Genomic DNA, 24,282 nt, shown 5'->3' on the forward strand with positions numbered 1-24,282 from the left:
CTGAGAGCGCGAGGGCGAGATGGAGGTTCCACGGATGAGAAACGTGTTTGTCAATAGCCTGTTAATGCGCTAAGCCATTAATCATTGCGAGCGCTCGTTGCTGTCACCACCAACTTAAACCATCCCCCGAGCTCCGAAGCTGGTAAGGAAGAGGGAGTGAGAGCACGGGGGTGGTGGCTGTGCAAAACACCAAGAACTGACTTCTACGGTTCTTTCTTGATCCCGAGACCTCGTTTCCGGTACTCATCCTCCCCATCTCTTCGTTCGTTTATTTCAGTGTTACGTTTGCTGATAATCAGAATTTAATTAGCATTTTTGATCAAATTGGATTTATCGATTCTTGATATGACAAAATTTCTTCAAGTGGTTCATAATAAGATCCGTATCACTAAGGAACACACATATCCATTTTCTTTTTGTTGTTACACATTCAATCTATATTTACTTAATATATTTATCTACGATTGTCGCACTGAGAAAAATTTCAGGTTGAAAATGAATGAACCAAAAGATTTTGATCATATTAATTTAATCAGAATTTTGGTTATATATTTTAATTAGAATTATAATACAATAGATTTAATCAAATCTTCTGATTTGATCATTTTCAACTTGAATTCCAATTAATGCAACTAGATTCTTTCCAGCACGAAAGTATATATCTTCAAACTTATTTCGTTATTTTCTTTTCCTTATTTTAAATGTTGATTGACACACAAGCGTGATCTTATTTTATAAATATATTTAATATTGTATATCTTTAAACTACCAGTGTACTTTATTAATAAAATAGTATAAGTACATTTTAAAAGTGTAGATATTTTCAAATTCTACACTGTTAAAGCAATAGTAGCTCAATTCTTTGAGTTAAATAATATTTTGTTATCTTTAACTTTTATATATGTCAAAATATAAATCAATCTATTTCTGTAATTAGTTTCAAAGTGAACGTCGTACATATTAACGTATGCAAATAATAAATTTGGCAAATAATAAATTAAATTTAAGTCAAATTTAATACATTTTCTTGGGTTAGATTGTTTAACTCCATTGTTTTAGTTAAATTAACAATGTATCGAATAGAAGCAGATGATGAAATGATAAAAATAATTCAAATTAGACACATCTAATTTGACATAAATTTAACAATCTACAAGACATTTAATCCGATAGAATATAGATTATGTTATTATCTCTTTTTCTCTCTTCAAACAAAAATGTTATTTCGAAATTATTTGATTTCTTTATAATTTTTGTACAAAAATCTTTTTCTGTAATCTATATCTAATGTTAAATGTTGGCTATATTTATACCGAATATTTTAGAAAACCATAGATATTTGTATAGTCAATGGGTATTTATTTAAAAAATTCATTGGGATATCCAATATCCATGTTACAAAGCGAAGTTACATAGATATATTAAAAACGCAGTGCACTCATCTTTTTTCGTTGTGGGCCGAGTCGTTACTCTTAACTTCCGCACGTTTTCGCAGCGCGAAACAGTTGCGTCGGCGACGTAAAACGGCAGCGGCTGCCTTCGTGCAACGCGATACATGCTCGTCTATCATATCGAAAGGATCTTCGCGCGCGTTAATGCACGGCCACGTAATAATATCCCGCTAGCGGCGTGTAAGAGAGCGGAGATTCGCTCTCTGAAATAACCGCGCGTTTGTGGCCGGCATGCACGCGCGGGCGTAGGGTTTGTGGAGATGATGATCGGGCGTGCTTCTGTAGAATGCAGCAGGGAAGACGAAAGTGAAGAGGAGTACGAGGTGAGAGAAAGCGAACAAACCCGACTGAGGAAGGAGGAAAGGATGATTGGAAAGCGACAGCAAGCGAGCGAGCGAGCGAGCGAGCGAGAGAGAGAGGGGGGGGAGAGGGGAGGGAGAAGATAGAGCATTCCTATTTATAACGTTCTATTCGTTTCGGGTAGCTTCAGATGCTGCATGGATCTGCCATGGCGGAAGGCATTATTATGGTAAACGAACGTAAGACGCTCCGTTTATTATCTCGGAGTTTATTGTGCTTTCGCGGCCGATTAACTTGTCTAGTCTCGAGATCGGAACCGCTCGCGAGTTCATGCGTGTGTATACGCGCGAGAGTAGAGTCACACGCATGATACATCGCGCTCGCGAGTGGAGTTCTCTAAACGTCACGCTCATTCAGAAATAATCACCTAATCTGTAATGTAGCTATAATCTACAAGGCTGTCCGTGCTTCAATTTATAATAATAATATATATCGGATATATAATAATAAGATGTATATGTGAAGAAAAGGAGGATTAATATTATGCAGATTTATGTTAAATGATTTGTCATAAAGTCAAAATGCGATTAGGGGCTCTTCTTTTATCGTCGCTACGCAAACGTAAGCACGTGGCGCTTTGCATAATCGTAATCCGTGTCCAAGTGAATTGTAGATTAGACGCTCGCGGTAACGAACCGCGGATAATAAACGTTTAGCGTTTAACGAGTACAGGCACTATAATTCGCCTCGTGAAACTTGTAATGCGCGGCTGTAACGAGAAATCCGCGCACGCTGCGCGTACATAAATTAACGTTAACAAGACACGGCCTGTACGTTAATAGACGTATGGCTATAGCCGGCCGGGTGCAATTTACGAATTAGCGGCGATTCAACCTCGTAAAACTCGTTGATTAGAAATCCCGAAAGGTATAGATGTATGTGCCCGAAAACGAGTCCTCGTAAAGGCCGTGAGGAAATCGCGAAGCAATTGTCTCATCTACGTCGCGCTATTCTTATATCTTCTATTCGACATTTATTCGAATCTATTCATCATCCCGAGACGAGAGACAGTGATTGTCTTATCGTCATCTCCTTGGTCTTTTAGCTGCGAGTAAACGTTAGTTGAAATTAACTACAGGTTTATATTTGATCCTTCGTCTCTTTCGAATTTGCCTTCCGAAAGGATTGATTTTGACGGGGAATCGGTTAAACATCAGTTAACTTTGACTAATCGCTTATGGGAACGCATGGGCCGCATGGGTCATATCGTTCTTACGCACTGACCTCGAGAATACGCGATACATCACCGTGAGTGCACACAATGTGCTTTCCCAAGTACAAACTGCTTATTGTTTCTCGAGCCGCGTGCGCTCGCTCGCTCGCTCGCTCGCTCGCTCGTCGCTGCTGCGAGGGCCGAGAAGGAGTCGAGAAACGATAATAATAGCCGTTCGCGGCCTCCTCGTAGCCGCCACTCACGAACGGGCCGTTTTCTCGCTTCGGCTTTATGAAATATCCTCGCCATTCTTTCGCGCCTGACTCACTCCTCCGTCCGTGCCGTGCCATGCCGTGACTCCATTCATGAGGGCGGCCGCCGTGCGCGCTAAACAGTGATCCGCACTGTGCGACCACGCCGCTTTAATTCCACGTGTATGTATCATACGTACGCGCGTACACGTGCCGTCACGACAGATATAATACCGCTCCTTTCCATCGCGACGACTTCTCTCGGTCGACTTCTCGTAGGAGACGCTCTCGAATTTTTCATTATAGGTACAACTGTATAATTAAAATTTATTATGTACACTTTACTCTTATTTTCGGTTTCTTCCTTCAAGAAGAAAGAACCCGCAATCTAAACTGGACTCTAATGTCGTGGTCGCTCGATATTATTGTATAATTATTTTGTGCAATATATTATAATAATAGTACCCTTTTAAGTAATTAAAAGTAAATATCAATATAAGTTACAGATGATCAATACTATTGTGCAATATTGAGTATTGCGTAATAATATTGATTGTCTAAAGATCGCTTAATTTTTTTCTGTACACTGGCAAAATGTACTAAATTTGTTTAAATAACAGTAACTAAATATTTACTAATTTACTAAATGTAAACATAATATTTATTCGAACTCTATAAGAACTATTAATTTAACGTTATCATTTTTTATTGAATAAATATTTATTTACTGTAAGTAAATAATATGTTCAGTAGTACTATTAGAAAATATGATTTAGTAAATTTTGTTCTCAGTGTACACGATGTTGACGTATTATTTATTGGGAATTGCTCACAAATGAAATAACGACGTCTGCAGCGGAGTCCACAATAAAATTTTAAGGTGTAAAATTTAATAAACCTCAAGCCATAAGAAATTGATCAATCAGTCATGTGGAGAGAATAATCTATGATTAGTCAATTTCTTACGGCTCAAAACTTAAATTTTATGTCTTAAAATCTCATTGTAAACACCGCTTATGATTAATCTAGAACGAAAACTCGAATTCCGCGGAATGCGAGTTCTCACGGTGGTATATGCGTCGTATAATTGCAGATATCTGATACAAATATGCGCACGTGCATTGTCGGTCTCAAATGAGAATTCTATTGTCCCGGCGGGCATCGTTGCAGCGCGTGTTCCCGCAACCGGTTGCGTGCGTAAGAAATCGTCGTTTCGTAGCCATTAGTAATTAAGATTTCGAGCTGCGATGGGAACGGATGTATTAACATGAAAAAACAAAGAAAGAAAAACAAAGGAAGTTTTTTCGTATTAATTTTCTTTTAAGTGGATGGTGAGAAGGCCATTATTATCGGCCGCTGTTTGCGTTTATTATTTCAATACAGAAGTTAATGATACAGTTCTTGCGAGTTAGTTAAGCTACATCGTTTAATCATCGTATTTCGCGATTAAACAAACATTTTTCATCGTGACGTGTACTTAAAATTATATTGTTTAATGTATCTACAGATTAAGTGTATTTAGAATATTTGATAAGTATCTTGGAATATCTTGGAGAGAGAGAGAGAGAGAGAGAGAGAGAGAGAGAGAGAGAGAGAGAGAGAGAGAGAGAGAGAGAGAGAATAACTTATAATAATTTTATTAGCCTTAGATCGAGAGATTATAAACGAATAATTATTATTATATTGTTGCATATTATAATAATAATATTATAATATGCTTCTATATCTTGACGTCATAATGAATAACAGTAGCAATTGAGATCATTTCACGTTAAGGATTTACGAAGTAAAATCACTGAAATTAATTGATCGATTTCTTATCATAATAAGAAGATAAATATCTGCATCTGATAGGTTACTCTGAATTTTTCATGCTTCTCCACAATTATCTTTCGCAAGTAACATACTGTTACACATACAATCTATTGCAAAACTGCTTCTGTGACGTAGTCGTTCCCGTTTTATGCGATTAGAGTCCGTTCTATAATCGACAACCACGAACCGATCGATCATTGTACGGATCCCCTCTCTCTATATCGCCAAGCACGGTGATAATGCCGGCCAGCGCGGTCTCCGTTGTTCGTTAGCCACCGCGTCGTAATTCACGCCTACGCGCGCACGCGTGCGCTCGCGGTAAACCCACCGTCGTCATATACCTCGTATACCGTATGTACCGGAACGGTCGCCTATTACGGGTGCGACCGCATATGTACGCGGATTTTAATTATTCTCCAACCGGACACCTGTCACGTCACGGAGGCGCGCACGCGTGCACGCTCTATTTATACGCGCACGTTTAACGGTCAACAGTATTTCGCCGCGCTGCTGCTATATACCGAGCCGAAATTTTCGTCTTCTCGCCTCGCGCGAAGAAGCGCAGTGCCCGGTAACTTTGCTATACGCTTCGCGCCGGCGCGACTCGAGTGTCGGCGCGTGTATACGCACGCGGTCACTCGTGCGCGGGCACGCGTCCGCATCTCTACCGTGGTCACTTTCTGCCTGCCCCACCGCGTGTGTGTCTCCTTCCTTTCTCTCTCTCTCTCTCTCTCTCTCTCTCTCTCTCTCTCTCTCTCTCTCTGTCTGTCTCTGTCTCTGTCTCTATCTCTATCTCTACTATGTCTCTCGCAACTTTTCTTCCCACGCCAAGTCTCGCCAATGCAACGTAATGCATTGGCGTGATGCGACACACTCGTTCGCCGTACGTTTGTTGAATTCATATCTGAAGAATTAACTCTTATTGTTAGTACATATGATTAGGCCATTCGCACTCTGTATATTTATTTTCTTTGAAAAGCTAGGAGCATCGAGTAATTAGTTATGACATTTATATATGATTTTTTTTAAATACACAACCTTACAAATATTTTTCTAATAATGTTGAAGTATACACTGAGAAAAATGGTCTGGTTGGATTAAATAGTAATTGTGATGGGAACTAGAATTTTGATTGTTATATAATTATTTTGGTAAAAATAAGAATTCTAATAGATTTTAGGAGAAATATTGTATCAATCAGAATCCGATTATCTCAACTAGAATTCTAATAAATTTTACCAGAAAATTCTGATTTGTCCATTTTCAAAATTCAGAAATTTTTTTCAATGTATATAACAATCACTTAATAATTTTTATGTATTTGTTGAAGTGATAAAAATTAACATGAATGATCGTGTGCAATAAAAAAATAGAAAAATCATTGTGTATACTAAGGATTAATTCTTTGATTCGCATTCTGACGATTTCAAATAATTATCATTTAAACAAATGTCGGAGTTTTAACGATTTTGGCAAAAATGCTGACTTAAAAATATCTTAGAATTATTGTTTAAAATTATGAAATAATTGGTTGCGATAAAAGGGCGAGATATTATTTCAAGGAATAATGTGCCTCGAAGTAGCTGCAGGCAGCCATCAACGTCATCCTTTTTCTGAATTTCCTGACCCATTATATTCAGAAACATCCCACGCAACAATTGTTACTTTGTCCTTAGGCAATGTAAATGTGAGCAGTTTAAATTATAAGTTTAGAAAATTATCAGACAACTTAATACAGTCGAGATATGATAAAATGCTAATAAATAAATTAACGTGCAATAATTCTGAGTAATCAATTGAAAAAAATCGAAGAATTTTGAATGTTTTTTTCCAAAGATATTCTTAAGATATTAAATAGAATATTAAAAAGTCACCAATATTATTCTATCATTATTTTTTTTTATATACAATATTTTAATATAACGTAAATTAAAAATCACAATTATACATTAAAAAATTCTCTTTCACGAGTTATTCGCGCATAAAATCTGAAGGACATTACCACATGGAAATACAGAGGGGATGACGATGTGATGGAAGTGTAAAGAAAAGCGTCCGACAAAGGTTACTATTTATAATCGGTACGGTGTATGTTACCGGATGAGCCGGGCGGGGGTGATGCGCAAGAAAAAGGAAGAAGAGAACCAAGAAGAAACAGCGATGGCAACGATGCGCGAAGGAACGGGCGGTCAGGCACGGAGACGGCGATATATTAATAATGGGAGCAACAAAGCGGGGAGGAAGAGAGGAATAAGGAACGAAGGAGTAAAAAAAAGGACACTCACGCGGGATGAGGAGAAGGCGAGCATACATATAGTGGCTCTATCCTTCTCCTTTCCATTCGTTCTCTCGATTCCTGATCTAAATTCGTCTCAGGCCCCGTTGCGACCGTTTGGCTTAAGGCTAACGGTGTTCGTCCGATCTTCTCTCTCATTCTTCTCTCTCATCCTCCTCTCTCACCCACCCCTCTGTCATTCTTTCGTCCTTCCTTGTTCACTTCGCTCAGCGTGCTCTGCCTTTGTCTCTCTCTTTCTCCATCTCTCTGTCGCGAAATCGCAACTCGACGACTCTCATTCATGAGAGGACGCGAGTAGATAGAGGAGAGCGATCACAGGGTAAAGTTATGGTGTGGAGAGGAAGGTGCAGACAGAAAGAGAGAGAGAAAGAGAGAAAACGAGACAAACGCGAAATGAGAGAAAGAGAAAGATGGAGAGACCGCAAGCGGCCGGAAATGCTCAGAAGTCAATGTTCATTCACAAGCGGCCACGGCTGCGTTGTCATCCTTCTCGTCTTTTTCCTTTTCCTCCATCTCGACTCTTGCGTCTCGCTTGTCCTCTTCCTCCTACACGAAGGTTCTCTCATCCGCACTTCTTCATCGTCGTCGTCGTTGCCGTTGCCGTCGTCGTCGTTGTCGTTGTCGTCTTCTAGTTGTCGACGACGGCGACCACGACGACGACGGCGACGTCCAGCAGCGTGAGCAAAACGTTCCGACGCCACCGACGCCGCCGCCTCGCATAAATCTCATTTTCTCCTTCTTTCTCTTTTCCTCTTTTCCTGTCTTTCCCCTAATAGTTGTTCTCTTTCTCCCTCTTTCGCTCTCTTCTACACCCACTATATAGAGCCCGACATACCCTACGGGAGGATGCACGAGCAATACGCGGAACGCATACAACACTCATTGTTCTTGTCGGCTCCCGCACCCGCGACCGGTACCGGAATAGCACGGTATCCCGCGTGCCACCACGTTAATACGCACCCTGTGCAACGCATAACGATGGCCCATCTCGCGTTTCTCCGCCAAAGTCTAAGCCAAAGTCTAAGCGCGCCCGTCCGCAGCGGAAAATGTACGGTCTCTCTGATCCCAGCTTAAACATGGAATTAAACTTCACACATCAACAATACGTGATATTTTATTGTAGGTACTCGCTTTACGAACGCAACGTCACAAAGCAGTGTCGTAAAACATGTTGTATTTATAGATAATATTATGGAATGTATGCGAAAAGTAACGATTACATTCTTTTATAATTTTTGGTTAATTTTATTTTCAAAGATATATCAACGTATATAGAAAACACCATTTTCCCTTTTAGTACGTATGTTTTATCTTGACTGAATCCAAGATTGCACGCGCGATTTTCATTTTACATCAATAAAATATTTTAAAAATTCTTAATGCAGGGTAATAGAGACGAAATTTTATAAATTAGTATGATAAAATATGATAAATATAATACGAATATTGTAACTTTAACAGAGAAGTTCTATAAGCTATAAAAGCATTTGATCACAATGGAGAGAATAATAATTGTAAAAATTCAGAGATTTAATTAATGAAAATCATGCGTCAGAAGCATTTAAAATTCATTACTTGTGATTGCTATATCATTCCATTATACATATATTCTACGATTAAATTATAATTAGTATCTATATGATAAAATTTTTTTAATTCGATTTATAAAAAAAATTAGGTTGTATTTTTTTATAACAAAGTCTTTCGTAATTTTATTTTTTAAATAATTTTCGTGGTTTTCATTTTAGCGGCATTGCATTAATGAAATTAATCAAAAAAAGTTAACCGATTAGGATTAGAATTAGTTTTAATTACACCTAAAATGAAAGTCGTATTCTTAGTCGGTCTCAAACGGTCCTATCCGCAAAGAGGAAACTATCATGCGATGTAATTGCAAGGACGACACAAATTGACGCTGAACCGCAATCGATCTTAATCGAGAGGAAAAGAACATCGATTTGCGGTCTAACGCGGAAAGGGTCAAACGGGGAGGATCGAACGGACGAATTACGCGGTGGCCGCGGCGAAGTGTACTCGGGAGATGGTAAGAGGCTCTAGTTGAGGGTGTGCTAGGGTGCAGAGAATAGGAAAAAGGAGGGTGGAATGACGAGAGGGAGAAAACATGAAAGAGATACGATCCAACGTCATTCTCATACATTTCTCTCTGCAGAGAACAGTCGGGGGATCGTTACGAGGAATGTCACGAGGCGACACGTGCATAACGTTGACATACATAACACTAGAGATTGCATCGAAATAAATTGTACCGGACAACGAAAATGATAAAAAATGAGGAACAACCCCGCAAATGTAATTTCAGTCATAGAGTTACTGCAACGTCTCGTCTATTATATTATATATAATTTTTAGTTTTTGATTTGCAGTGTGACACATTTACTGATTTAATCAGGAAGTATGCTTGAGAAACTATAGGTTGTAAACTTCAGTCATATTGATATAATCATATATATATATATATATATATATATATATATATATATATATAATATTCTAATGAATATTTAATAGGCGATTTGAATATTTCTGAGATTAGATATTCTGATATATCTAACGATTTATACATAAATCTTAATGATTTAGTTATATGAGACATATTTTGCATATAGATTAAAAGAAGAGTTTTTAATATATTTTACAAATGTATCAAATATTGTTTTCAAACAATATTCAAGTAAATTGATAAAGATACTTACTTTATTATAGCACAATTTTTTTATCTTATAAAACATAAATAATATAGTTTGCATGGATGAAATGTGAATAAAATAAAATATATACTGGATACTCATTTTTTTCAAATGAAATTTCTCGGTCAATCATCGAAAGAACTGAGCGGTGACATGTCCGTTCGATGCGTTACGCATTGCAGAAATGTAATGGCGGTAAACTGCGCTTGGCTCGTCCCAATTTGGGGTCGATTCGGGGATTCCTACCTGGGCGAGTGCCACAGGAGCTACAACGAGTGGTGGAAGACACGGCACGGGGATGTGGGCGGACAGCCCGGCGACAACAATGAGCATTGTGATTTGCGCGGGTGTGCCTCGCGCCCCATTGGTCGATTCTCACCACCTCCATGGACCCGTTTCCCGAGGCGAAAGCGAGCTCGGCGGCAAGAGGGTTGTGCTACCACCTCCAAGCCGAACAATACACAATGCGCGCGGCGAATCACCTGGATATCGCCGCTCATCGTCCGACTTTGAGTCTTTGCGATATTTGCGTTACGATTTCAATCGCTTTCTTTGCATTGCATTTTTCTTTGCAAGTTTCGACCAAACAGAGAGAATCAAGAAGATTAAATCGTTGATAACGAATAGCAAAATGTTAATCAATTATTATTTTTCTCAAAATTAAAAAATTAAATCCGATTATATTTTAGTGAAAATAATATTTTTAAATATTCTAATATCATATTCTTATTCATTCCTTTTATTGCGGAAAGGATATTACGAAATAATCATAAGCGATGACACCGCAGTCGATTTGAATTAAGGAAAAAAGAATGTTTACATACAAAGAATCAACGGAATCAACAAACATGAATTTTTATTAATTTATTATATAATATTTATTCCAACAAGCTATTACGTGTTTAATTTCTGCGAGGCTGACATTGCACTGGCGTGTCACATTATTTGCATTTTTTCTCTCATTAACTGATAAATAGAGAATAAAAAAAGTATGTCGCGGACGAGATAGGCAAAGAAAGATATAATCAAAGTACGACGTGTATCGCAATGACAGATGCTATTTGCCTCTAAACGAAAATATCGCTTCGAGATGAATATCGTTACCGCAATACTGACAGACCGGTGCAATTTGGCGAACGTTTCACGCCGCCCGCGCCGGTGAGTCCGTATACGCCGCGCTTCGTTCCGGTGTTGCACATCGCGGCGGCGATGCACCGCGTTCTTCCATGCCACGTGACGTGTTGCGCGTTAATCGCGTTCTCCATCCGCTCGCTCTCATTGAGTAACGAGATCGGTGGCGGTTAGTAGGGGGACACAAACGTAGCTACGGTAAACACGCGTAGCTGTTCATCTCCGTTGCTACTACTACGCCCAGCTATACGAGTTAGCAGCGCCTCAGGATGCCAGACTGGGGGAAAGGAGCGGGGCCAGGTATAGAATCTAACAACCGCGAACGTAGTACGTGTACAGGCGAACGAATGCCGATCCGTCGACGGTGGCGGTGAGCGTTGGTACAGTACGGCGGGGCGACAAAGGCGACGAGGACGAGGACGTGGACGAGGACGTCGGCGAGGACAACGTCGGGAGTCGGTGGCGGTGGTGGTTGTGGTGGAGGTACCAACGACGGATGGTGGTGGTAGCGGCGGCAGTGGCGGGCAGAGTCCGTCTCGGCGTGGGTGTCGGAGAAAGGAGGCGGCGACTAGGCCCCGAAAGAGGCGTGGCGTGCGTGGCAGAGCTTGCCGCCACGTACAAACGGCGAGGCGCCTCTACCGCGACGGCACGACGAAGAGCCGACGAGAGAACGCGAGGCAGAGACAGAGATCGAGGGGGGAACGAGAACAAGAGCAATAGGAAACAAGAGGTAGGAGCGAGAGGCCAGACCGCGGTCGTGTTTGGTGGGACAGAGGGAGACAGAGCGCACCGGTAACAAAAGCAAAAGAGAGAGGGAGAGCATCGGTGCGAGAGGGGGGTGAGAAAGGGTGCGAGCGGGACAGGAGACAGTAGCGGGGCGCGAAAGTGGTGCGACGCGCGGGCGCCGAAGCGCCGCTCCGCGCCGGCCGCCGTCGCCGCCGCCGCCACCGCCGCCGCCGCCGCCGTCAGGCAGCGCCTTCCGAATCTCATCCCGGTCGGTCCACGGGGGCTTCAGTCAGTCAGCCGACGCTCCGAGAAACGTGGTGATTATTTCCATTGTATGCTCGCAGTTCTCCGGCGGGGGGGAGGGAAGGGGGCCTTCCCACCGCACATTCGCATTTCACCTATCTCTCTCTTTCTCTCTCTCTCTCTCTCCTTCTTCCATTTTCCGTATCACTCCTCTCTCATTCTGCCACTCCGCTCCCGCTCTCGCGCTTCTATGTCGCGCGCTATGCCCGTGCAACCTCCGTGCGCCTCCTTCTCGCCCCCACTGACGCGGACCCACTGACGCGCCGCAAGGTCCGCTGAAGCCTCTCCGCCGTGCTGCAGAGCGCCTCGTAGCTCGCGACAGTGGTACGCGAAACGGAGCGTCGCGTCACGTCGTTATCGCGGTATCGAGGATATCGTTATAGCTGGTTACTCCGTGCGAATCGGCGACCGCGGGCACCTCTGCCCGCTCGCGTGTACCGTCTCCCCGCGATTTGGTGTTGAAGTGCGCGACCGGTATACTGACGACGACGCGACCGGATAGCATGAGGTAGCGTGGAAGAAATCGGTGCTACTCTTGCCTTGGTGAACGCAGTTTCCTTCGTGCGATCGTCCATTCGTGGAGATATCTCACCGATCTTTCGACCGCGAACGACGTCCGAAGGTGTGAGCTATACCGAGTGCCGAGAAAAACCCGGTCGGTTCCGATTGAGTGGGTCCGACCGTCGCTCTAGTTATCCGATCTCTCTTTCTTTCTGTTTCTGACTCTCTCTCTCTCTCTCTCTTTTTCTCTCTCTCTGGTTTGTCAGTGACGGTTTTATTCATTGTGCGGAGGTGCGGTTCTTTGATACGTTACAAGTGTTACGTCAATGGCAACGGGGTAGTCCAGGCTACCAGCGCGCGGCCAGGATGATATGAGCACGCTTGGCAGGTGAGTGAACTGACCTCGCGTCCTCGCGTAGATGTGTGTAGATATCGAGACACGTGGTTTTCGATGCGCGATACGGGGATTTAAAAGCGGCCATGAGATCATATTGCAATTACGTCCTATACACGCGCACACACGCAAATTATCTGCAAATATGCCATGTATCTAATCGTCGGATTAGAGATAATCCTGATTAATCTTTCACTCTCCCCACTTGTAGATATTCGAAATTTGTGTTTTTGAAAGATTACAAGTTATAATTATATAATTTACACAACAAGTTATAATTATATAATTTACTTTCTACTGTGACTAAAATAAAATATATTAACAATATTTTTTTTCTTTCAATTAATGGCTGCGCACAATGGAGAAAGAAGAAGGTTAAGAAGGAAGAACATGAATAAATATTAAGATTTCAAGTCAATGATTCAGAAGTTAACATCGGAATACATGATTTCAAATAGGTTTAAATTTTAATATTTATTTCTATTCTTAATATTTTTTCCATTGTGCGCAGGGCCTTAGAATGATAAATTTGCCAAGCGACCGTAATCCAATCTATCAGTGCAATTTAAAACGTTTCATGATATTCATATAAATTGTTGAAAGATTGCAATTAGACTACGAAAAATTATCCGACAAAGTACTAAGTGTCCACGATGCTAGAAATCGTTTCGAAAAAAAACCAATAGCATTATCCATTGGTCGATTTGTTCGAATGTGGTTCGATAATTTTTTCTCTGTTTAAGATCTCGGAGTAATTTGTAGCATCGTGAACACAAGATTAAAGAATTCTTCGTTGACTCTGAATTTGTCGATACGGAGCATCACTGTATAATTTAATTCGACACGATTTCGTTAACGCGCGTGCAACGAGCGAAACGGCACGCGCGCGTACTTGTGAGAAGTGAATTACGATCTGTCGTACGACACGCACGTCTGAAGGAAAGTTCGATGATCGGCAGGCTTCGTCGGTCGCAGCGTCCGGATCGACGTGGCTCTCAACACGACTCGAGACACGAAATCACGGGCTGCAGCGATCGCACTTAATACGAGTCTTCGCCGGTGCGTAATCTGAGTCACGTCATGACATTGTATCTCGCGATACGCGACCACCAGCGTGATAGCGCGAGGGCAACTGGGATTGTGCGTATTTGTGTATAAGTACGTGTGTCGAGTTATGTGAACGCGTGCATGCGTGCGTCGTGCGTGAGCCGTACCCAGTACAGGCGACCGGGTACAGGCGTGTACACACGGGGCCATGTGTTCGGTACGGTGAAGGAGAAAGAGAACCGGCTCGGAGCGGAAGGTCGACGGGAGAGACGAAGAGAGGAGAAGAGACGAAACGAACAAGTGAGGGTTGAGAGAGAGAGTGTGTGTGTGTGTGTATGAGAGAGGGGGGAGGGGGGAGCGTGCTCCCTACGCATCTGACCCAGTGACCCTCCCCGTTGTCCCCCTCGATCTCCTCGTGCTTCTCTATGGGGTTCCATCTACTTTTCCGCAGGCTTCCCACTATCACAGAATATCTTACGCGATCCCACTCAAAATCCGACGACACGTCTCTACTTCCTTCGCGCGAAGAACGACACGAAGGACCCTTGACGTCCATCTCAATTAATTGGAGCATGTGGCACAAATCCTTTCAGCCTTGAAATGATAAACCAGAAGTTTTTGTCGATCGGGCGGACACGAAGCGGATTTCGAAGGAGCGTTTTATATGACATGAGCGTTTCATTATACAAATAAGGAGAGTGTCTTAATCTGCATTATTGCTTATGAAGATACGAATTGTCTCTAATTTTCTACTAACGAGCAATTCTGAGTGACATAATGAAATACAATAAGTGGACTGTATAATTAAATCTATCGCTTATTATCGTGTCACGGAAAAATTGCTTATTCACGTAGCACTCAAAGTGAAACATGAATCTGCAGTTTTTATCCCAATATCAGAAGGCTTCGATGAATCAGTTAGGCGAATATAATTGGGGGTTTTGTCTACAGCGCGCGTATTACCGTTACAATGTCTCGTTAATCGATGTTCCTCGCTCAAAAACGACCCTTTCGAGCGGGGCTTAAGTGCCGGATTGCTGAGTACGCGTTCGTGTAAAAATATCGAGTTATCTCGGACACCATGATAATAAGCGCGAACTTATAAATTCCCGAAGGATATGCTCGACGCGGAGATTGTTCGACACGCGAACTACGTGCACGCATTTGCGTAACAAGAGCGCATGTCGCCAAACGAATCGAGAGACGGCGATATCAAATTAACGCGCGAATGTCCGTCGCTCGGGGTTGTTCGCTTTATTTTTAATCGATTTCCCTGGAGTACGACATCGTCTCGCTTCAAGTTTTGCGAACGATTTTATAGCATTCGCTGAATACGATCAATCTTTTATGCTTTAATCGCTGTTTAAATTAACCGACAGTTCGAAAGCGTCCGCTAAAAAGATCGTTTAAATGCGGAAGCAAATTAAAATAATTGTATATTGATATTTAATGTATGATATTTAATGTCATGATTATATTTTTTTACGAATATTTAAACAAATCCTTAAAGATCCTGATCGCTTATCACGGATTTAAATGACGACAGAACCGAAACATAAAATAATGAAAATTATTGCAATATATATTAAAATAGAAATATTTTCCAATAAAAAACAATATTTGCATTTGATTAAAAACTGTAAATGAAATGTACCGAAAACTCTCATTTTATTTCGCGGAATAGAATAAAATTATATTTATTTCATACAACAACAACAGTTTTCATATAGTTCAAATTGTTTCTTTATTTGGTTAGACATACTTTAATTTCAAATATATAGTTATTTATTGCATATTGATTGTCAGGATACACAAGGAAAAATTTCGGTATATTTTATAAATCTATTATATCAATTTCAAATGTTTTATTAAAAATTACTTAAATTTTAATATAGTTTGTTAGAATTTATTTAATGTATTTTTTCGCTTCTTATGTCACAATTCAAAATGGCAGCGTGTAGACAGGAAAACAGATAATGTATTCTGTTACACTGCGTGAGAGAAAAAAAGCTGCATTACAGTTACTACAATTTGACTATAATTTATTATATTTTTGAGACTCATGAATATTTTCATTAAAAAAGTTATACAGTTTATGGGTTATGTCCATCTTGATACATCATTAAATGCCATCGTGAACATTGCAATTCATTTTATCAGTGCGAGAAGCAACTTGATACTGTAATTTATGATCATTATTCTTACAATTTATACCTAGTTTTCGGTGCCAATTAGACATTTTTTGGTACAACTATTATATAAATCTAATTATTATCACTAACATTCTAGCAATAATAACTACAAAAATGAAACTGATATCTATAATTATTTTACCATGCAATTATAGTCACGAATATCAAACATTTCTCAGTACAGCGAATATACAAAGCTATTATTCAATATAATATGCAATTCTACTAAAGAATTTATTAATTATGAACAGTATCTCATCCTAAATAGATGAAGTATTAAAAAATGCTATGTGGTTGTTAAATTTACAATCTATTCATCGGTAGCCTCCATAGAATTTCGCATCTTTGAGGAGATAATTAAAACCTGGGTACAATATATACGTACAAAAGCTCTTTATACGACTAAAGGTGCAGCGAAGCTACATTATACAGAGGTCCCGCTATAATAAATTACTTCAGTCGCACGAGCGCTGAAGCTGCAGCCCCTCTATAAACTATGTACATGATGTGCATTATATCGCATTGCGCTCAACGATATTGTCTGCGCGATAATCCATATGCAGTATCTATCACGATATTTTATTAAAGCCAATTGCTCTCTTAGTATAAATCTAGTTACCTAACGCGCGTTGCGACTCGAAATACCGGCGCGACCTCGGCTAATATACGTGGACAGCCCTATAATTGTGCGTGACACCGCACGCTATACAAATGAATTTGAGTACGCGTGTATAAAACTTGATAATGGAGATGTATTGCTTTGATTACGTAACTAAACTGTATGTTAGCGCATTTAACGTACGAGACAAAGCACGATTCTAAAATGTCAAAATACGTAGAGGTCGAGTTTCGACATTCCGGATCACTTGCGAATGATAGCACTGATTCGCATATTATTTTAAAAGTGCGTCTAATCAGCGTATCCGTCTAATCTATGAACAATATAAACTATACTGATAGAAGGTTAGTTACGACATGTAGCTTTAAGCCTTCCAAATGCAAACAAATTAACTATTTATTCGTATAATGAATTATTTACTCATGTCACGGAATCCGTATATGCGTTACGTATATGTACATAGCATGTAATCGCAATTTATAAAGCGTACCTGTCTGGACATTACCGAATCGCGCAATCACATTTCGCAGCTATGAAAAATTTATGTCTAAAAGTCTATGAGATTTTAAATATTTGCGTGTCGACTTGTCAACGTAATTGTGTGCCCTGATTTCGAACTTATCTCAATGAAATTATACGTATGAATTACAGTGTTTTAATAACGCAATATCGCAAACGATATCGTACTTGACTTTGACCGACAAACGCCAGGATGTGAAATACGTTTGTTAGAAGAAAAATTCTTACTCATCAACACGATCACATCCGCTAAGGTCAAGGCCATTGACAAGTCATTAGAGAACGATAATGTGATACGAATATAAATGTTAACTCTTCCTTTTTGGATTATTGCACATGTCATCACGAGTTTTTGCAGCTTATTTTTAAGCAATGCTCACCGCGCAAAAGTACTATTATTCGAGACAATCAAAGATCTCTGAAACTCCCGTGATTCATTAAGCGTTTGCTTGCACTTAAGTTTGTATTCCAAATTTTCGCTTTCTTTCTCTTTAACGCTGAAATATATATTTATTTTATTTTAATTGTAAACATTTTTAGAAATTTCAAACACCACGAACTACTCTAACATCGGCCTATATACTTTTAATTAGAGAAAAAGCAGCGATACGTATAACGTCAAATACGCAATGAATCGGATTACTCAGTGATTACGAATTAGCGAATACGCATATGAATGCACGCAAGTATTCGTAGAAATATCACAAAGCTCTATTTTCCAGATAAATTTGCTACAAAATTTACGAATAACAGTAGATAATAAGCATCGAGACTTGACCCTATCAACTTTGTTAGAATTTCTTAAATGAGATATGACTTCATGTTGTATGTATTCATAAGTTTAATCAATTGTAGTTATGATACTATCACACATTTTCATTGCAAAAGTAAAATTTTACAATATTTGTTGTATAATCCTTTTTATTAATAATTTTGTATTTTTTTCTTTTGAGTTACTTGCTACATAAATCTATGAATATAACAGTTATTTTTTAATCTTTCAAATTTTCAAATATTTTTATGTACATAATCAATGTTTGTTATATTTATTTCCCTACAAATAAATTTCATATATTTTTTATCTGTAAAATTATTATGACAGAAATTATTGCGAGAGCACAAAACAAATTAGCACGCGAGAATAGGCGATAATAATTATCTCATTTCGTTACAATGATAGATATGTATTAATTGTGTTATTTGCTGATAAGATACTTTTCAAAATTGGAGACTGCATAAAGATGAACTCTTTTAAATACGTGTCAAACCGATAAAGATGTATATTTGCGCTTATTATATGATGCCACACGTATACCTCGTTGAAAGAATTTGCGCCATGTGCTTAGTTCATCGATTAATCGATGAACTAGTGCCCGCTTCTACCAATGTAGTTTAACTTTAATCTCGGTTCAATTAATTCTTCATTAATTCTTCCTTTTCTCTCTAATTCTAAGAATTAAAAAAAGATAAAGAATAAGTTGAACCGAGATTAAAGTTAATCTATATTGGTAATAGAAGCGGACTTAAAGTCCTTCATCAGATTTTCAGAGGAATTGTGTAAGATATTCCGTGATAGCGGGATACTTGCAGTGAAATAGAAAAGTGAGTGTTAGAACCACTTTGCAATCATTAGCGTACCTGCTAATCGCGGTAACCTGTTGTAATAGGAAATTACAGTAGCAGCCGGTGGCAGCTGGACGATAACGTATAATAAAATAATGCATAACACGATACACTCCGCGGATATTATACCGCTAATCGGGCAAGTTGAAAAGACACGCGCATTACGGAAGCGATTGATCATAGATTAGGATATTTCTTTAATTCTGTAGTTGTTGCTTTAAGTCAGTCGAGTATTATGGAATATATAAATTACTAAATTCAGTTTAAAGCAGTAGAAATCTAAAAAAAAATATCCACTGAAACTTCGTCTATTGGAAACGTCGTCTATTGGAGCGCTACAATTTGAGAAATTTCTAAATTTTTTTGTAAATGTAAACAATGCTTGAGATCGTAATTCCTCCCATAGAATGAAAAAATATCGCATTTAGCAGAATGTTTATTTTGTCGTAAAAAATTGATCAATCACATTCGAATGTGAGGAGAACGATCGATTGATTGGTCAATTGCTTATGACTTCAGACTTCTATTGTAGACTTCACAAAGCATTGGCTGCATTCAGCAGAATGTTTATTTTGCAACAATTGATAATGTTTTTTTTTACACAGATTGGATTATAGTTTTAGATCTAGAGGAACAGTCTTATCTCAGCGAAGAAAACTTTCAACAATTGCAAAATAAACATTCTGCTGAACGCGCGGCCAATGTTTCATAGAATTCACAAGAAGTCTGAAGTCGTAAGAAATTGATCAATCACAGTCGATTATTCTCCTCACATTCGACTGTGATTGATGAATCTTTTGCGACTTACTTCTATTGTAGACCGCGCGTTTGTCATATAAAATTAAAATTTCTGGGTACACTTGTTCGCAATGTTGAAGGAAGCATAATTGTAAGGAAACTAGATTTCACTGCAACAGGACGCCCAACCCCAAAGAAGTCGATGTAAAGTCGCGATGTGTAGGGATCTCGCTATTCGCACGCCATACAATACCTGTACCCGGTCGCGGACAACAGCGAGGGTTCGCCAGGGTTCGTGGCGCGGCGGGATTCATCAGGACGGATGAATAGCGGCAGATAGCCGAGGTGCTCTGGCCACCGCGCTATCGCGCGTGCAGCCTCTCGTATACAGGTCCATGTACGCCGCGCGCTTTGTTCGCGATGTATGGAGCCCGGTTACGCGCGTTCGTTTGAGTCGGGCAGTGTGAGGAATGGGAGAGGGGAGGGGAGGGGTTGAGATATACGAGCGCGTAACGCACACGTGAACATCCCTTTCTCTCTCTCTCTCTCTCTCTCTCTCTCTCTCTTTCTCGTTGTTTTCGGTTGGCGCGCGTATCCCACGAATTCTCTCATTTCCTCCATGTCCGGGATTTCCTTCCCTTTCTTTCCTCGCACTTCCCCTCCTTCGTGTCTCTGCGTTCCTCTCACGAAAGAGCGTGCTTTTCCTCACGCACACGTTAGTATGTGTATATGGGTATGTGTTGATCGGTGTGTGGAGGCGGTCGCGGAGGACTCTAACGTGTTCCAGATGCTGCGTGCTTTGTTCCCATCGGCGTGCGCTCGCGCGATGCTTGAAACTGTCTTTCTTCATCTCTCTCTCTCTCTCTCTCTCTCTCTCTCTCTCTCTCTCTCTCTCTCTCTCTCTCTCTTTCTTTAGAACGAAATTCTGATAGGCGCGCGTTCATCATTTTATATCGAATAATTGTATAACTTTCACTTTTAATTCTAAACCTTAAGCGAATAGAGATAAATATCCGAGCGAACTTCAAGTGTAATCGTGATAACCAATTTGTTTTTTTTATTAAGAAATTTTTTTAATTAAGAATACTTTGTTAAAGAGAAAAAAATTAAGTTATTTGATATTACATTTATTCTTGTAGTCCATCTAGTAAAGAGATATTTTGTAGTTAAAGCCCGATTTTTTATTATCTGTGGTTAGGCGTGTGTTTTATCCAATGGTCTTTATCTGTGATGATGTCATGGATGAAGCTGATTGGGTGAAACATAAGCTTAACCACACAAGTTAACTATATAATGAAAAGTCCTAAGTGAATGCTAAAATGAAGACCGAACTCTGATGAAATCGTTGTTTTACTGAAAAAAAAATTTAACACACATACGATTTATATATCGTTGATACATCACTACATACTGCTACAATATTAATATCGCATATATACGCGTCGTAAAAAATTTTTGTATCGGATTTAAGTATCTAATATCTATTTCTGCCGCTGTAGATCAACTTCAATCTTGACTTAATTTATTTTTTACTCTGTTCTAATTACAACTTAATAATAATAATTTGAACCAAGATTAAAGTTCTATATTGGCAAAAATGAACATAAGTCTAATTGTATTTTTTCATGTAATCTACTAGTTTAGTATTATATATATAATATAATATACTAAATTGACACTAAATTCGTATTTAATTTTGGAAAAAATTTTCCAAATCTGTAAAAGTAATATATAAGATAATCCTTTACGAAAATTACTGCGTTTAATTAATAAAACAGACGACTTTAGAAACCTCTTAAGCTGCATAAATTCTCCAAAGTCTCTAGTCTCTAGTTTCGTAAACACAAACTCTGAAGTTATTTAACTCTAGACTATTTGTCTTTTGTCTACTTTAGTATGCGTTTAGTCTCAGAGAAAGAGAAAGGGGGAGAGAGAGAGAGAGAGAGAGAGAGAGAGAGAGAGAGAGAAAGGCTTCAAATAAATTCCTCTTCTCCCTCTTTCATCTTTCTTTCTCAGCCGACCCTTTCTTCTCCAATCTCGTTTATCTGTCTTCCCTTCTGGTTCCTCTCTCGAGACGATATGTGCATACGCACGCAGAAACGCGCAGCGTGTACACGTGCATCCCGTGTAACACGCTCCCTTTCCTCTCTCTAACGAACTCTGTTATAACGCGGAGGAGGAGGATCGAGGAAGCGATCTAAGGTCCGAGCAACTTGACACTGAACACATGGCCCCACTTCTTAAACCCACACTCGGTCAGAAGACCCTCCCCCCCCCATTTCTAGCTGTCTGCCTCCTTCGTCCCCCGACCAGCGCGTTCTATTCTTTCTTTCCTTGTCTATTCTTTCTTTCTTTCTCGTTCTTTCTCTCTCCTTCTCTTCTCGGAATTTTTTCTTGATCGATCACGCGCTCGTGATCCATATGTTTTTTGTCTTTGATGAGACAAAGTTTGTCGTGCCGATTGTAATATCAATTCTGAAAAAATTTTTTTTAAATATTGAGCAAAATGAGCGTATTATTATTATTATTATTATTATTTTCAGTACATTATCATTATTGAAAAATTATGCGTTTTAGTATTTGTATCACGAGATTAAGAGGATCCTAAAGCGTCTGTGTTACTGATTCAGTAGGACATGTACGATTTACGTGTCATTAACATATTACTATAACCTTCTACATCGATATCGCATGCATACGTATAAATTTTCTCAACTAACTAATCTTTTATATTAGGTTTCTAAGTCTAATTCTAAGAACACAATATTGTTTATTCATATAATTCATAGTTCAAACTAAGATTATTTTATACGTATAAAATATAAAACTTGTAATATAAAGCAAATATTGTTGCAAGTCGACGTCAGAAGTCGATAACAAAACTAATTTTTCAACTTTTTTTATTTTTAACATAAAGTCGGTTTGGACTACATTATCGCTTAAATTGTGGAGAAGACAGTTAATAAAGACATTTATTTGAAAAATAATCGGTAAAAAAAAACAGACGACTTTAGGATCTCCTTAAGGGGATGCTGATCATCTGTTTTAAACTATTTTTGTTATATGCGGTATATTTTGTATTCTGGTTTCATAGAATTGAAACTCCTTTTCCACGATTAAAATGCATGTGCTAATATATTTAGTTCTGATCTATTTTGTGTTAAAAATAAGAAAAAAAATTAAGAAATTACAAATTTTTTTGGTCAATTATTACCCGAATACTTCGTATACTGGTTTTGCAGACTATACGTAGAGTTAAATTTAGAAGCTTAATTTAAAAGATACCTCTTTTAACAAATTGTATGTATCTATGTGTGTTGCGATAAAATATAGTAGTATGTAGTGATATGTTACTGTACCGTAAATCCGTATATTTGTATCGTAAATTTCTACATATGTGTAAGTCACATTTAATCAATAAAACAACGATCTCGTCGATTGGTTGTCATGCCAGCATTCCCTTAAATAACGTAATTCAATTACACTTAGAATATGTACAGAAAACACACATCTGTGCCGATTATAAGTATGTTCGGAAATTTTCTTATCGCATCATTGCACAAGCATTTAGTGAGAGTCATTTGCGCAATAGTTAATCTTGTAAGATATACATAATGAGGAGATAGTGAGAAGATACTGTCTCGCGGAAATGAAGAAGAAGCACGAAGTGACTGTCACGTTGGTGAAAGGTCGGACTTATTTGCGAGTATCCGCTCTTTCTAGGATTCATGTCACGTTATCACCAAGCGCCGAGTATTTTTTATTGGCACCTCCAGAGAGAGAGCAGCTGATCGCTCTGGTATGCACGGTTTCCCTGATGTGTCAGACTCGGTTGTACGGCGAATCTCGCGAATTAAATGTTCGTTTCTTTTGATCTTGTTTCTCTCCGGGACCAAGTTCAGTGGTACACCACCGCTGCTCTCGTAATCAAGTTACGACGATATTAATTACGACTGCTCGATGCGACGCGCCCGCGGATTAATAATCCGACTTCGCTTTCGTTCATTGATTTGCTTTGGCGCGATACGGGCCGGCATTTTGTCGTACCGTCGCCACGATTGAAAAAGTAGCAGTCGAAGGATAAATCTTGATTGAATATTCAAATTTGCCTATTATCCACATATTATAGTTTTTATCATTAGTTTGTAGTAATGTATTATTGATTTAAATTTATTTCTTTAAAAAAGTTTAACTACACTTTGCAAGACATGATAAGCAAAATAAGAGGGACTCGACACTAAAAGTATCGAGCAATATTAACCTTTCTATTTGTTAGATTAATATTATATTTCTTATGTAAGTAAGATTCTAAAATTTTTTGACTTCTGAAATTTTTAATAATCATACCCTTTATACTGAAATATTTGATTTTTTATCACTTTTTTATTTTTATAGTAATTTATTTTCTTGTTCATTTTATGCCCGTTTCCACGAATGCAAATTAATTTTAATCTC

At 39.0% G+C, this 24,282-nt stretch overlaps 1 protein-coding gene across 3 annotated transcripts in view; it reads left to right on the plus strand.

The window, feature by feature from the left end:
• Positions 1-24,282, plus strand: part of Sox102F (transcription factor Sox102F) — a 162,314-nt gene that overhangs the window by 81,677 nt on the left and 56,355 nt on the right. Inside the window, exon 1 of one of the 3 annotated variants that reach the window (XM_087409119.1) lies at positions 12,128-13,083. The exons of 1 other annotated variant lie outside the window; for it this stretch is intronic. In XM_087409119.1, coding sequence (XP_087265245.1) covers positions 13,067-13,083 — 17 coding nt within the window. In that variant the 5' untranslated portion in view covers positions 12,128-13,066. Of the gene's footprint in view, positions 1-12,127; positions 13,084-24,282 lie in introns of those variants that run through there. One more of the 3 variants, XM_011056104.2, reaches the window with a different exon arrangement.

The sequence above is a fragment of the Acromyrmex echinatior genome, chromosome 8, assembly GCF_024713525.1.
Source record: "Acromyrmex echinatior isolate Ae372 chromosome 8, ASM2471352v2, whole genome shotgun sequence".
NCBI lineage: Eukaryota > Metazoa > Arthropoda > Insecta > Hymenoptera > Formicidae > Acromyrmex > Acromyrmex echinatior.